The sequence below is a fragment of the Archocentrus centrarchus genome, chromosome 20 (genome assembly GCF_007364275.1).
Source record: "Archocentrus centrarchus isolate MPI-CPG fArcCen1 chromosome 20, fArcCen1, whole genome shotgun sequence".
In the NCBI taxonomy this organism is placed as follows: domain Eukaryota; kingdom Metazoa; phylum Chordata; class Actinopteri; order Cichliformes; family Cichlidae; genus Archocentrus; species Archocentrus centrarchus.
Genome location: NC_044365.1, coordinates 9,928,266 through 9,944,487, shown reverse-complemented (window position 1 = coordinate 9,944,487; position 16,222 = coordinate 9,928,266). Strand labels below are relative to the sequence as shown.

At 41.5% G+C, this 16,222-nt stretch overlaps 1 protein-coding gene across 1 annotated transcript in view; it reads right to left on the bottom strand.

Moving 5' to 3' along the window:
* The window catches only part of sspo (SCO-spondin), a 124,867-nt gene that overhangs the window by 68,320 nt on the left and 40,325 nt on the right, over positions 1-16,222 (bottom strand). Inside the window, exons 38-72 of the mRNA XM_030757048.1 lie at positions 15,942-16,124; positions 15,677-15,827; positions 14,074-14,233; positions 11,696-11,744; positions 10,849-10,953; positions 10,151-10,278; positions 9,767-9,887; positions 9,558-9,685; positions 9,314-9,463; positions 9,080-9,230; positions 8,706-8,877; positions 8,125-8,188; positions 7,902-7,923; positions 7,640-7,760; positions 7,180-7,393; positions 6,850-6,991; positions 6,560-6,736; positions 6,217-6,405; positions 6,071-6,136; positions 5,828-5,983; positions 5,537-5,695; positions 5,288-5,452; positions 5,013-5,204; positions 4,730-4,852; positions 4,145-4,274; positions 3,687-3,812; positions 2,798-2,889; positions 2,321-2,524; positions 2,048-2,218; positions 1,669-1,924; positions 1,507-1,553; positions 1,212-1,382; positions 957-1,091; positions 199-335; positions 21-115 (exon numbers count right to left, since the gene is read on the bottom strand). Of these exons, the coding sequence (XP_030612908.1) occupies positions 21-115; positions 199-335; positions 957-1,091; positions 1,212-1,382; positions 1,507-1,553; positions 1,669-1,924; positions 2,048-2,218; positions 2,321-2,524; positions 2,798-2,889; positions 3,687-3,812; positions 4,145-4,274; positions 4,730-4,852; positions 5,013-5,204; positions 5,288-5,452; positions 5,537-5,695; positions 5,828-5,983; positions 6,071-6,136; positions 6,217-6,405; positions 6,560-6,736; positions 6,850-6,991; positions 7,180-7,393; positions 7,640-7,760; positions 7,902-7,923; positions 8,125-8,188; positions 8,706-8,877; positions 9,080-9,230; positions 9,314-9,463; positions 9,558-9,685; positions 9,767-9,887; positions 10,151-10,278; positions 10,849-10,953; positions 11,696-11,744; positions 14,074-14,233; positions 15,677-15,827; positions 15,942-16,124 (4,852 nt within the window). The remainder of the gene's footprint in view (positions 1-20; positions 116-198; positions 336-956; positions 1,092-1,211; positions 1,383-1,506; positions 1,554-1,668; positions 1,925-2,047; positions 2,219-2,320; positions 2,525-2,797; positions 2,890-3,686; positions 3,813-4,144; positions 4,275-4,729; positions 4,853-5,012; positions 5,205-5,287; positions 5,453-5,536; positions 5,696-5,827; positions 5,984-6,070; positions 6,137-6,216; positions 6,406-6,559; positions 6,737-6,849; positions 6,992-7,179; positions 7,394-7,639; positions 7,761-7,901; positions 7,924-8,124; positions 8,189-8,705; positions 8,878-9,079; positions 9,231-9,313; positions 9,464-9,557; positions 9,686-9,766; positions 9,888-10,150; positions 10,279-10,848; positions 10,954-11,695; positions 11,745-14,073; positions 14,234-15,676; positions 15,828-15,941; positions 16,125-16,222) is intronic.

Genomic DNA, 16,222 nt, shown 5'->3' with positions numbered 1-16,222 from the left:
AGCAAGCCAACTTTACTTACCAGTTATTGCAGTCTAAGGGGATAATGTCTCCTGGTTTGTACTGCTGTCCACCAACATCACAGCGACAGTCAGACTCGCTCACACACACACCGTCCTGGGAGTTTAGAAGCCCATGAGCAAACAAGCCATATTTACACCATCTGTGTATGTATGTGTGTGTTTCTGTCACCCATTCACCTGCTGGATGGTCCCTCGTGGACACTGGCATCCTGGAGTACAGTTTCTGCTGAGCTCCATTGTGAGGTCCATACATGACACTGCCCCCCTCACACACTGCATCCACTCCTGGCCAGGAGGACACTTCTTGCCTTCACCTGGCATAGAATTCAAGAAGAGACGAGTAAAAAACACTTGTAGTATAAATCAAAAACACAAATTTGAAGGGATGAAAATTGGGAGAAATAGAGATATTTGTGTGTGTGTGTGTGTGTGTGTGTGTGTGTGTGTATGAAGACATGCTGTATAAAGCTCTTTGAGTGCTCATGTAGCGTACAAAAATGTTATGTAAGAACCAGGCCATTTACCATTTACATGAATCTCTGGATGCATGTGAGAAGTAGCTCATTGTACATTCTGTATAATGATAATAAAGGCATTCTATTCTATTCTGTTCTATTTTAGCTATAGTAAACTGAATTAATGGGAGTCACCTTTCTTTAGTCAGCCATAAAGTGTGTAGATGATTGGTGAATGTTAACTCTAACATTTAGTTCTATACCTATTAATTAAACAATTTTGATTATTATTATTATGACACCTAGGATAGACTTTTTGGTTGTTTTCTTGTGCCAAATCACAGTTTATATAAGAGTATGTTCAAAAAAAAAAAAGGAAAACAACATTGTGCTACATTGGTGGAAAGTTCACATTTAGAAGATTGAAATATAAAATTTAGCAATATTGCTGGGTGTTTTGATATGCTGTTCCTGTTTTACCACAAGGCTGCAGGTTACAGGTGCTGAACTGCTGAGTGGTGCCGTGGATTCGGATGGGTCCACGGGTTCGGGTCCTGTACCCTCCTCCACAGGTCACTGAACACTCTGACCATGTACTCCATGGCTCCGTTACACCTTCAGACAAATCACAACTTGATCATTTAATTCTGTCCTAAAATGGTTTCATTTTAGTTTAGTTTGTTTTGTTTTTTTTATTTCAAAACATGTATTCTCTAGTTAGTAAGTACTTCTCACCAAAGCAGGGCTCAACGCTGCAGGTATCTATCCCAACCCTGTCTCCTTTGCAGGGACGACCACCAAATGCAGCAGGGGGGTTGGTTCCTGAACGATACCTCCTCCTCACACCAACATCACATGTCTGACTGCAAGCACTCCACTGTGTCCAGGTGCTCCAGCCGCAGTCCACTGAGAAACATGCAGATGTACGCACACAATAAAGACAAAGTACCAGCCACAAAATGATAACACAGGAAAACACAGACACAGAGGGAGACAAAAATAAAACAGTGCATTTCAAATTTTCACTCACCAGGACAGGGAAACATCCCACACTCCATTTTTCCATTTGTGCAAGTACTGTTTGAAACATAGTGCAACAACAAGTGATTTTAGCCATGGAATGATTTCCTATGATTACTCTATGAAAGATGAAAAAAATATTTGAATGTGATCCATAAACAAAGTGAGATACCAGTTATTACAGCCATCAACAGGCAGTGTGGCACCAGCTAAGTACATCTCTCCTTGGTGGTAACACGGGCACTGTGCCAAGGGCACGCAGCTGCTGTTGAGCAGGTAGAAGCCCAGGGCACAGTAGCAGCCATCATAACAGGTGGTGGTACATTGTACCTCCATGGAGGTCATGTCCAAGCACACCCGTGGACATGCACCACGCTGAGCCTCACACTCTTTTGCTGTCATATACACCATACCCTCTGGACACACACCTGAGAGGAGAGGAATGTAAATTGGGCTTGCACACAGATATTCAGTGAATGAGGTGGATAAACAGAGACAAACACAAACAGATGTTAGAAGAATGCCAATACTAAGTGAACATGACACAGTACCTGAACAGGGGTGAGAGTTGCAGTCCCGTGTCTGTATGTGAGGCCCAACACAGCTATTGCCTCCATGCTGTGGCACTGGGGAATTGCAGAGTCTCTCTCTGGTCTGGACACCAGAGTCACACTTGGATGAACACTGAGACCATGGAGACCAGGCTGACCAACCACCAGGCACTAGAAGAACACACCTGAAATCAGCTTTATACTCTTTAATTTTTCTTTTTTCAGGATTTATAGAATAATATCATTTTCTGGGTTTGTCTACATTTGTCATACCCGGACAGTACACAGTGTTGCAAGGTTCTTGCTCCTCACTGTCTCCATTGCAGACAGACTGCGTGTGCGTGTGGTTAAATGGTGTGTATGTGTGGTTGCAGCTGCGGAATCGTAGCCTAATTCCCACATCATCTACATGGTTGAAACATGTTTTGCTGCACTCTGACCATCTGGTCCATTTACTCCACCCAACACCTGGTAGTACTGCACAGCAAGAGGAGGACAAAGTCATCACAGCAACTTAAGGCGTATGTGTCGCTTATGCTTTGTACATGCAGCATGGAACAATTATATACACATTTGGACAAAATAAGTAATTAGAAAGCTTTTTCTAATTACATATGATTGATTCAGCAAACATTTTGATACATATGCACTGCTTTGTATAGTGTTTTAGAAAAACAAAACATGAAACATTACACTAATCATGGTAACATTAGTGTCACTGTTGAATGTTGGAGTTGTGAGTTTGTATACCAGGGAGGCATGGGCTGGAGCAGTGTTGAGCCTCAGAGGAATCTCCTGGACAGGGTTGGACTCTGACTGCTCCTGCTGGATTCACTGGAGACCTGAGGGGAGACAGCCCAGGGATAATCACTATTTTTTTTTAAAAAATATTAGTGATTAGTAAGTCATTAAGTTAATGAAGAGATCATTTGAAAGTGCCAATGATCAGTAATGGTACCCATGGGAAAAATGGGTTGTTGGTGCAAACAGTGAATGACAGAAATTACAAATTAGGACATGAATATAGTAGCATATACAATGAAGAAACTTGAACACAGTGGATGTTTCACATCAGTGAAGTAGAATATACTGTATAATGCAAGTAGTATGCAGTTAGTGTTATAGAGTGTACAAAGTATAAAGGTGCATGTTGGCAGATATTGAGGTGCATAGTGCACAGAGGTCACCAACTTTCTGCACAGTCAATCTCTTCAGACCTCCAAACTTCATGTGGCCTTCAGATTAGCTCAAGAACAGTGCATAATAAGCTTCATGGACTGGGTTTCCATGACCAAGCAGCTGAATCCAAGCCTTACATCACCAAGCACAATGGAAAGCATCGGATTCAGTGGTGTAAAACACACCGGCACTGGACGCTTCACGCTTCTCCATCTGGCAATCCAATTCCACAATCTGGGTTTGGTGGTTGCCAGGTACTTATCTGTCTGCATTGTGCCAAGTGTAAATTTGGGGGGCGCAGGGGGCTCACAAATGTACTTCTGGAAGAATGGTCAAAAATTCCCATTTGTCTAACTGACACTACAGTAAAGACTTACAGGGTTTTTGATGACTGTTCAAGTGCCCCGTCCAATATAGAATGAGATGCTTTAAAACATATATTAAATTTAAACAAGCTCACCTGTAACGTTGTTGTAGCCCCAGACCACAGGTTACATCACATGGTGACCATGACGACCAGGCTGACCAGTGACAGGCTGGCACACAGCTGGATACGTCACAAGTGACTTGACCATCTCTGCATTTACTGGTGGTGTAAAAATCAGCAATTCAATCAGATTTGTTCACTCCTTCACAAACCAGTAAAATTTTATACAAATATCTAATGTGGCCCAATGGTCCAGCACAGAACTGGAAATAATCGATTGACTGATCTATCCTCATTTCTAAATGAGGATAGAGATCTTATTTAAAAATTAGATCTCTATCCTTTAAGATTATGACTCGTATTCATGCAAAATAATTTAATTTCATAAAATACAAATCCATAATTCAATAGAAATGAATAGAAATGAAAGTGATTTATTTTTTCAGTGCGGTCTTTTGTTTCAGGAACAAAGACTTGAGAGTGTGTCTCACCATGTGGTACACTGGTCCCTGCTGACCACCTGTCCTGGTTGCAGTATTTGGCCATCCCAGTGACAGACACACTGGCTTGAATTCACACATCGTCCCTCTTGAAGGTAGAGCCCGTAGGGACAGCGACACCCTGGAGAAAGACGTAATTCATGCTTTAATCATTATTTCAGTTACATTTGGATGAATCTATGAGAGCCATTTTCCTTCTAGCAAAAACATCACTGGCAATGCTTCAGTGCAAAATGCAATCCACCCAATCACAGTAATTTACTTTGGTTAATAGAGCAGCTGAAATTTCTAGTAAATTTGTAAACTTACTGCTCATATTTAATGTGAAAGTATGTCTTTGTTTATTTATATATTTATCATAATGACATTGTCTCTAGAAAATACTTGAAGATATAGAAGCGAATCAAAGAGGTTGTTATGTACCGGCTACAATAACATCATTAATGGGCAGAAACCTTGTGCTTTAAGATAAAGATAATTTTCTTTTTTCTTGATACTTTTTTGCAGTGCAGTATACTGGCCTAGTGTATTAAAAAGCACAAAGATATTAAAATTCAAATCTACTGTGCTTCCTACCCGAAATACACTCTGCAGTGCAGTTGTTGGCTAAGCTGAGATGTGAGCAGGTAGGAGGGCAGGGATCCACTCTCCCAGCCTGGCAGTCTTCCTCCGCTACCAACACCATGCCATTGACACAACCTGAACAACCAGTCAGTCAGTGGAATGCAGATATACATTTCAAATGGTTTTCTGGCTCTGCTCAAGCAAGTTATGAAAATGATCAGGTCAGGAGCATTTGAGGCTCAAGCTCTAAGGAAATATCAAACACCAACAACAGAAGATTGTATCTGACGATGACCTGTCTGTGTGTCAGTGTCTTTGGCGCAGGGCTGGCTGTTGCAGCTCTGGCTCTGCCTGGTCATTCCCTCACAGTCCCGTCCACTGTTCTTAGGAGGAGGAGCGGAGCAGGTCCGGTTCCTCTGCCTGACTCCTCCTCCACAATGAGCGTCACATTCCGACCACTCGGTCCACTCTGACCAATGACCATTAACTACAACAGGAGACAGGCTACCATTACATCCATTACTGGATAACTGGCAAAAATGCATCTAATTATGGAGGTTGAGTGCAGACCTGGACATGCTTGAGGAAAGCAGGCTCGACTGTCAAACTGAGCTCCACTACAAGTTCCCCCAGGCAGCGCTTCCCTCAATATATCCCTCTGCCGGAACAAAGAGCCAAGCCCACAGGATACACTGCAGGCACTCCATGCTGTCCATGGGGACATGATACAGTCTACTAGAAGACCGGAGAGGAGAGAGGACCTCAAAAAATATTCACTGTTAGGTCACATCACCACTCGGTGGTGCACGTATGGCTTACCACAGTCTTTTTCATCAGATCCATCTACACAGTCCTTCTGCAGGTCACACCTGCGGTCCAGGTGAACACACTCCCCACTGTCACAGGAGAACTGCTTGGGAGAGCAGGGGCTGGGCACCACGGACCGCTGTGAAGTCACTGATGGCCTGGCTGTGGTGCCTGAAAGAGTCATTAAAAATTAAAAACATTCGTCAACATCTAAGAGTCTGGATGAATAACTATACAATCATACAAACATCATAAATACAGATTAATCTATATATATGGTTTTGAAAAATTACTGATGCGCACCACAGTGTTGTTCATCTGACCCATCCAAACAGTCTTGTATCCCATCACACACTTGTGCTCGGTAAACACACCCAGATGATTGGCATGCAAACTGGCCCTCAACGCAAAGCACTTTGGGTAGGCCACCATCATGGGGGCTTGTGGTGATCAGTGGGGCTGTCAATCAGTAGAGAAAAAAAGGTTACATTCTATTCTGTGAAGAGACTTGGTTCTAGCATAATTACTGACAGCACAGTCTCCCACCTTTTGTGGAATGAAGACCAGGTGTACCAGGGTGCGCCCATGTGCTGGGATGCAGTCCAGGCTGACCTGCTGAGATCTCTGAGGTTAAATATACAGTAGGTGTAGCACTATCAGTCAGACAGTAGCACACGAAGACTCATACTTACTAGCACTCGTGATGTTCTGTAATCTAGTTGGTTCTGTGACTCCTGATGTTGGCACACTAGGAAGGCTACCTTGGGACCTGGTGGTATGTAGGCGGGGGGCACCTGTAGTGTGGTCACCACGGATACCTGGTCTCCCTGCAGAACTGGTCTGGTTTTGCAGACCTGGAAAGCCTCTGGTTGGAGCTGTACCTGAAGAGGATGAAGGCAAAAGAGGATGAAGGCAAAAAAAAAAAAAAACACAGTCATCACGGGTGCAGGAAGGAGCTTCACTGATTACTGCTGAGTCTAACATTTTTAGATCTTTGGATGCTAAAGAGAACAGAAAAATTAATGCTTTCCTTACCACAGCCAATCTCATCAGAATGATCCTTGCAGTCTGGTTGGCCATCACAAAGCAAAGACACAGAGACGCACTCTTGGCTGTGCTGGCATGAAAACTGACCAGGCTTACAGTGCTGCACAGTCACGTTCCCACCTCCAGAGGGAGATGTTGTCACACTGCTGGGGGTTACCAGCTCATCTACATAAGCAGAGAGGGGGAAACAGATTCATAAAAACTAATGAAAGAAGGTTGTACATCCTAACACCAGCATATTATCATAATGAATTTATTAATTTAGTTCAATTCCTGACCTCCTTGGCAGCCAAGGAGCTCCACACGCAGGTAAAATGTGTGCCTGAATTCTGTAGGGATAATGCGCACGTAGCGAGCTCTAACCAGTCGACCAAGCCAGCGGGTCACAGGGGTTATGCCCACCATCCGTACTTCAAACACCTCACAACAATGAAGAAGATACTCTCATTTTTACATGGGCTCATGGTAAAGTATGTCTACTTTTTTTTAACCATAGAGGATAACATTCATAAAACAGTTAACCATATGATAACATGTAAAAATATATTATTAGATTTTATAGTGTTGAAATTACAATTGCTTATATTGCTTAAAGGTGTAAAATATACCTTAGCAGGGCCACCAGGTTTCCCATTCTCAGTAAAGTCTGTGAAGAGGCTGCTATGCAGCGCAAATGCCAGGTGGTATTTAGTGAGGTAACCCCGCATGTGTTCAGTGCCCTGTGTCACCACACCTGACACCCATGTGGGCTCCAAGAAATCCACCTGAAAATATGGCTGGGGATCTGTTGGCAAGGGGCTCCAACCGGGCTCCATAACCTGGCTGTAAGCACAAAAGATTATGACATTTTTCTTATTTTTCTGTATCCTCTCTTTTGTGAGGTCCAGTTCAAATGTTAACAAGAAGCAGAAAGTTCACTTGAGAATAATACTGAAAGACAGATTGGAATGATGGAATGGAGAAAGGCTACTTAATTGTTTTATACACAGGGAAGGAAGCATGCTAAAACTGTATGATAAGTATAATATGTTTTAGGTTTGGTAATCGTACAAAGATGTGATCACTCACATGTTTGGGACAATATTTAGTCGTCCGGCATCAGCAGGGTTGTTGTCACGCTGGGAGGATGAAGTGAGCTGACCGTAATAAACTCTCCCATCCTCCAGTCCGAGGGGAGAGGAGCAGATCCCTGTAAAATATGATGATCCATAAGACCCTTTAACATCGCCTTCATAAGAAATGCATTTCTTGGAAAAATTTAGACCTGATACAAGTGAAAACAAGTAAATAAGTCAAGTCCAAATAATTTAAAATAGCATTTAAATCTCACCATGATATCCTGGGCCACCATCCTGTAGATACATGAGATCAGCTTATAATGCATTGTTTTCTATTGATATTGCATGTAAATAACTAACATCTGTGAACTTTGGATCTTGATAAATATATTTTGCAAGCAGTTCAATTCCGAATGCCAAGGGGTGAAATGTAAGCACTGATATCTAAAGATTTCAGAGGATTTCACTTAAAGGCTTCCTTACTTTTGGTGTTACAGCAGGATGAGTGACAGCAGCCATAGACGGAGTCCTCAGAGGAGCAGGAGTGGGTGTGTATGGCCTAGACATTAGTGAACATAATGAAGAGGAATAAAAACAACAAAAATCATACTATATACCAGCACCATCACCAATAGGCGGACCTCGGTCCGGATCCGGACCGAAATGATGACTCAAGCGGACCCGAACCTAATACCAAAACAAATAACCACTTAATTAAAATCTTGTCGAGTGCTTTCTGGTTTACCAGCGCAGCTTTTACAGTCCTTACGGTAGTAGTGAAGCGTCCAAGGAAACCCACTGACCATGCGAGTTTGGCTATACCACATGATACCACCAAGCTGCTTCCTGCCGGCTGGTAAACTTTGTAACAAACAGGGTTATTATAGTTAACGAAAACAAACTAAATAATGAAAACTGAAACTGAAAAAAACATTTTCATTAACTGAAATAAATATCACATTAAATAGTTGGACTTCCGGACCTTGGCCTCATGAAATTTTGTCTGACTGGACCTATTTAAATTTTATTTGAATACCCCTGCTCTATACTATATGTCCCCCCTCCCTGTGTCTTACTGAGCAGTAATGTTGGCATGAGGGTGGCATCCATTTTCATCCTCTCCTCTGGGACAGTGGGGATTTCCATCACAACGCTTCCCTGCCTCAATGCATCCACCTGGTGGGGGGCAGGAGAATTGACCAGCAGGGCAACTACGTGGACTGGTGACTGTAGAGGAGGGTTGCATACCTGCATACAGTGAGTAATTATACTTAGTAAGAATGTCTTGTATATGAATTTATACTAACTGTTTAGAAATTTAGATAAAATATTAAAGAGCACATTTTTGAGCTGTTGTTGGTGATATGTGAAGAATATGCCAAAACACTGAAAGGAAACAGTGCTAAATGGTTAACGGGCTGCTAGAAGAGTGTCAGTGTGGGCAGCTCACCACAGTACATCTCATCTGAACTGTCCCCACAATCATTAACGCCATCACAGACAACACCGAGTGGACCTGCAGGCACACAGCGACCATTTTTACACTGGAACTCTTTTTCTCTGCAGCCACCTACTGGGGAGACTGGTGGGGGAGGGGTGGGGGATGTTGAAATTGAAGTATATATGAAGTATATATTTTAGAAAAAAATATATATATATGTATGTAAGACCAGCATCAGTGTTTCAACCAACCATCGCCACAGCCCATGATCTCGAGGCGAAGGTAAATGCCATTCTGAAAGTCATAGGGCAAGACACGGACAAACTGAGCCAACACTACCCTGTCCAGTCTGCTTTCTGTCACTCCTCGATCATCATGATTACCAAGAAAAACCTGGAACAAAAATCACGCACCATTTTCAAGGTTAGAAAAAACAGAGACAACTGGCCTTTAAAGTACATGAAAGGGCTTTGCTTTGCTGTTGCACCTTGGGTATGGGCCGGGCATCAGCAACAAGCTCTTTGTAAGTGTACCACTGCTTTTCATCCTGGCTGAACTGGATGTAGAAGCTGGACACAAATGTGCCAAACACACCTCCACCCTGGGTCAATACACCTATACAACAGTACAGAGACAGAATTTAGTACACAGCACACTGAAGCACCATGTACTGTAGGAAACTGTAGTGCTGTTTACCAGTGATGTTATAAGGTTTCAGCAGGTCTATCTGTATGAACGGGCTTTGTGGGTTGTCAGTGTATCTATCAGGGCTCCGCTGTGGTAGGTCCTTATACTCCTCTGGTTGTGGACTCCAGCCCTGCAGACAAATATTTACGATTCTTATCAGTTAAGACTCAACACAAAGCACAGCTAAGACATATGGGCCTGTTTACAAAATCTCAAAAAATATGAATCTTGAATCACTTATAATTTATGGAGATTCTAGGTAATAAAAAAATAACATGGTTGATATTGTATGTTTGAAAAGTTTACTTCAATCAATCCAACATAAAAAAACTAATTAATTTCAAAATCGAGAATGTCAGCTTGCTGGTGATGTTTTATAAAGTCTGGTGATACCTGGAGGTCACTGTGAGGGTCCCATGCATGGAGACGAGCTGCATCAGGGGGGTGACCAGCCTGCTGAGACGAGGCACTGAAACTTGATGCTGGGAGAGACTGGACACCCAAAGGAGACCAACATTTATCTAAACAGAAAGATTAAAAAAAAATAAAAATCATTCCATGAGTTAAAACAGATACACTACAGATTATAGTCACCAAAACTAAAATTTTAAATATTCTACCAAAGAACTCCCACTTGCTGGACTTCTGGTCTATGGTTTTTTGGAGGTACTCATGAGAACGTCCAGCCCTATGGGACTGGGGCCCCAAAATGTAAATCTTGCCAGGCAAAAATGAACAATTGCAGCAGTAAATTACTGGAAGTAACCACCTGTTGTGTGGTGGTGTGCTTGAACTACAACTCCCAACATCTGTTTCAGTTAGTCTATAAATAGTTTTCCCCTACATATATGTAGGGGAAAACTATAACAACTGCACCGTGGGTGATTTTTGTAACATTAACACCCAGTGGGTGACATCATGATACTAGCACCCATCCTTTATAAACAAACTATTGGATCATGCTGTAAACTCTGTCATGTGAGTGCTCTCTCCTGCGACCCTGGCTGTGGATTAATAGGAAGTTAATTGACTCGCCATCATCTGAAGATCTACCTTTAAATATCCAGCTGCAGGTTTAAGAAGACACCTACCGCCAGGAGGAAGAGGATATGTGGGAATCAGGGGTGTAGTGACCTCTGCTGGCTTGGAGGTCACAGTGAAAGGACTAATTGTTGTAAGTATGGTGTCGTTTTCACCTGCAAGAGTTGTAGAGTAGAAAGATTTGTCAGAGGATATTCATCATTATCGCAAGATTTGCAACCATTAACAAGGTACTTTTTTCTAAATGCAGCAATTTTATTGTTGGCCAAATGTGTACTTATACTTATGGAATTTATTCTCTCTTCATCTCATTCTTTCTTGTCTAAATCTCTTTATGCACTCCTTTGTACATGTAATCATACAATTTTCTGCATAAATACTGAGTCCTATTTTCAACTCAGTGTAATACTTATGGATTGGCCATTTTGCCAGTCCAAATAATACTATTGTTGTAGTACTTACCCAGAATGCAACACTGTAAATTGACAAATTGGTTGAATTTCAGACACCACTCTTTCAGTTTGAAATTCAATTTAATAGAAATTGAATTTCAGGTTCACAGTGATCTTTTATTTTGTTTTTTTTTACAAAATTTCTGTGTGATGTATCATGTCAGTAGTAGAAAGAAGATCTGAAAGAATCTTCAATTATTATTCTGAAATAAATTAAAAAAAAAACAATGTTCTCTCTCCAAACAGCACAAGTGAGATGAGTACGTGACACAGCCCATAACAGCTTGTAACATTTATATCATCTGACATTAGTTTTTATGTTAGCAACCATGGAGGGCAAGTACTTGTGTTTAACTTCAATCACCATTAAACAAGAAAAAACTTAAGATTAAAGATCAGAACAACTGTTCTGATCAAGAACAAGATTTTCTGAACAAGATTTTACCTTTGCAGTAACAACACCTGTCTCCCTCTCCAGGCATCAGACTTTGACCCTGCACAAACAAAAATCATTCAACCCAGTCACATGTGTGTTCGAGCTGCCACAGTACACTGATATGTGGAGGAAAAGCAAAAAAAGCAGAGGAAGCAGGGATGTGGATTCTGAATGTTTCCACAGAAAAAGATGGAAAGATGCATTTACACACGCAGTCACATACACAAATGAATGTGCCAATGTGCCAAAGTACTCTATTACTATATATTTCCACAAAAAGTATGGGCACATACTTAAGAATCACATTGGTTATGTCAGATAATTTAGTTTCACTCCTAAACAGTTATTTGTTTATTAAAATTGCATATGTAAATAAACTCCTCACAGCAAGCGTAGGTTTCAATACATGGAAACAAACTTTCAGATGTCTACAAATCTCAGTAGATCAGTAAAAATCTGTAAATCAGACTAGTTACATGAAGGTAGTGATAGCTATACATCTGAAAATTTAAAGAACATGAAAAGGCTTAAGTGTCACTGAAAAATTCAATTCAATTTTATTTATATTGTGATGATTAACAAAAACAGTCGCCACAAGGTGCTTTATGTTATGAGGCAAAGATCCTACAATAGTAGATCAGATGACCCCCCCCCCCCCCCCCCCCCCCCCCCATGAGTAAGCACTTAGCAACAGTGCGAGAAAAAACTCCCTTTTAAAAAGAAGAAACCTCTAACAGAACCAGGCTCAGGGTTTGAGGGGAAGGAGACAGACATACTGTGGAAGAAAGACAGAGAGGTGAATGAAGAAGAAACACTCAATGCATCATGGGAGGCCCCCAGCACCCTAGGCCTATTGCAGGGTGATAAGGTTCATGGTCATCTGATCCAGCCCTAACTACAAACTTTATCAAAAAGAAAAGTTTTAAGCCTAATCTTAAAAATAAAGAGGGTGTCTGTCTCTCTATTCCAAAGTGGGAGAAGCAGGACCTGATAGCTGATGGCTCTGCCTCACATTCTACTTTTAGAAACTCCAGGAACCACACCTAAGCCTGCAGTCTAACAGCAAACTGCTCTATTGGGAAGATATGGTACTATGAGGTTGGACCATGGCAGCTCCTTGGCTGATCCTTGACTGTAATAAGATTCCCCACCTGTGACTTGCACAATGCAACCACAAGTAGTACGCAGCATTTAGAAAAACTGGCGGTAGCTGGTGGTGTCTTGTGTGTCCACCAGGGGGACCAGTGATAATGGATAATTTACAGCTTGCTACACTGTATATTGTGTATGTTAACGTGTTCACAAGATTTTCAGAAAATCTGACCTTTGACCTTTATCCTGAGGTCAAGGTCACTGAAATTTGAATTTGTCCAAGATTTCTAGTAGATGCATCTCTGGTGTAAATTTGAACATCCTACGTCAGATCGTTCTTGATTTATAAGTTATAAGTTGAAAGTTGGCCACCTGCCTGCCCACCCGGTAGAGTGACAACAATACCTCATCAGCCCTTTTAGGCTTAAGTGAATATTCAGTTTTATTTATATAGCTGTAGTTACTCACTGTTGTACCTCTAGCAGGGCAAGCGCAGAGATGACTCCACTGTCAAAGGCCATAAGAAGATCAATTGTAACCTTCACTAATGCTGAAACCTGTCTGGAACTCTCCAAATAAACCATTTCTTTGCAGATGATCAGTTAGCTGCTTTACAACAACTCTTTCAAGAAAATTGAGATAAAAGGAAGGTTGGTGATTGGCCGATAATTGTGATAACTTTTAAGTAACGGTTTCATTACTGCCACCCCAAAGGCCTGTGGTACATAGTTCATTAAGAGAGATAGATTGATCATATTTAAGATTGAAGCATTGATTAATGGTAGGACTTCTTTGGCCAGTCTAGTAGGAATGGGATCTAATAGACACATTGATGGTTTGGAGGAAGTAACTATTAAAGTTAACCCAGAAAGATCAAGAAACACTCTAAATAAATGATAGTAGTGTTGCAAGTTGCTGTACATAATGAAATGTCTGTGAGATTGTTAAGAATATTTTTTTTAATGGTTAAAATTTTATTTGTGAAGAAATTCAGGAAGTCCTTACTAGTTAAGGTTAAAGGAAAACTCAGCTTAACAGAGCTTTAACTATTTGTCAGCTTGGCTACAGTGCTGAAAAGAAACCTAAGGTTATACATATTTTCTTCAATCAGTGATGAATAGTAAGATGTCCTAGTTTTATGTAGGGCTTTTTTTTTATAGAGCAAAAAACTCTTTTTTATCAGGCTAAATAAAGATTGTCTAAACTGGTGAGATCCAATTTCCTCAAAAACAAGATTGAAATATTTTTAGTAGTGTTTGACAACCAAAGTTAACAAAAAACACACATCCTCTTACCTGAGGGCATCCAGTGGCAGTATATGGACAATAGGGGGAACACTTCACTTTGAGGTTGGGAAGACAGTGGCATAATTGACATTTCTCTGACCACCATCTGTCTCCGACTGTATGGGACTGACCGTGATACTCACACTCCTGACAGGGGTCTGTCTGACACCTGCACACACAAACACATTGACGATGGGTGTTGTAATAAAATTTATCTGCTAAGGTACAAAGACGAATAGCCATTATTTTTCAAAGAAACCTAGCAGAGGTGTTGGTGAGTGCAGGTCTTTATTTTTTTCTAACCATAAAGCCTGAGTTGGTGGAATTTACTGTGCTACAGTATGGGAAAAATGCTCAGGACACAACCTGCTTCACAATATATAGGCAGACATAAGATGCTTGGACTGGGGGACACAATATTTTAGTTGCTACATTTAAAGTGAACATTAGTTGTGCTAATGTGCTAGGTTAGGTTAGGTCAGTGCGAGATGAATTTTTTTCAACCTAACTATCCTATTGTTTTGCTTTGTTCCCCTCTTATCAACGGTAGCACTGTACAACGGCTGCATGACCGCAGACACCAGTCGTCCCTGTTTGTTCTGTTGTTTGTCTTCTTTTTGGATGGATGTTCTGGGACTCTTAATTTCCCTGATGGAACTCTCCCAAGGGATTAATAAAGTTTAAATCTATAGAGTCTTAAAATGTTGTCTTAGAGTAGCTGAGTGACATGATAGACAATACTCCCTGATTAATCATGCTTGCTGTCTTTTACGAGTAAACTCAAACAGCTGGTGGATTGCTCCAGTCTGCCAAACCCCAGAAGTGAAAGAACCACACTATGCAAAATAAACAATCAGCTGTCATGCATGACACACATTTTCATTCCTGACCCCACACAGCATCCATCATCCAAACCTGCTTATAATCAGACTATCAGAGCAGTGGCAGTGGCGCAGTGGGTAGGTGCTTGCCTTGTAGCCAGAGGGTTGCCAGTTTGAGCCCCTGTCCCTACGCTGCTTTGTGTGTCCTTGGGCAAGACACTTAAACCACGTTGCCTATTTAACGGTAGCACCGGTCTCTGGCTGCATGACCGCAGATGCTTGTCTCTGGATGAGTGATCTGGAACGCTCATTTTTTTGTGTGCACAATGACAATGAGTTGAATCTAACATCATGTAATCTGAGCCCAGCATTAGACACAGAAGAAATGATTGTTAGAGCAGAGTTCAGAATTCAGCTTAAACAACTTTGGCTCTGAATAGTTTGGACTCAAAGGCCCAAAGGATCAAGATAAGGTTTTTTTCAACTCCAACTGATTAGTAGATGATCTCCTGAACCACATGCACAGCACATTTGATTTGATGTTAAGCACATGAAGACTTTTTGGGTACAAAGTAGTGACTGGTGGTCAAAATATCTATAATGCTTGACAACACCTCAAGAACAGAATGGAAAGGAGCTGGGCTTACGTTGAAAATGATAAATTCTGAAATCACAGAGGCACATGTTAGAAGACTGGAATCCTATGGTGAGTAACCATGATTGGAAAGTGTACAAGTATTGAAAGTTCTGAAAAAGTAAATAATTTTGAGTGAAAGATGAAGGCTACTTACCGGCGAGCTTTTCTGTAAATTCCTCTGCATGTTCTACCATCTCCATGTTTGCTGGGATTATTAGGGCTGCGGAAGGACCACTGAACGCTTTGGACACCACATGGCCCCAGACACTCTCCCCACTCAGACCATGATGACCAGCCACAGTGCACTACATTTTGACAAAACTGATTCTTCAGACTTTAAGGCAGACGAAGAGCAAGTGTGTGTGTGTATAACAATCAGCTGTGGATTTGAATCCAGTTTGTATATTTGACTGACTCACCTGAGCAGTCAGGGTTAGGCTGACATCTCTGTGGCCTTCCTCTCTCACAAACACAAATCTCACAGTCCAATTTTATCTGCTGGCCCAGCCAGTAGCGCACACCTGCCACTTCACACGTACACTCCTCTGGTGACACACAGTGTTGTGTATGGCTCATCACTTGGCCCTCTGGACACCAGCATCCTAAAAGTATTGATATGTTACAGACAGAAAAGCGTCTGACAGAAATCTCAAATTGTCAAGAAGCATCTGCTATTTTATTCATACCACAGGATATTCAA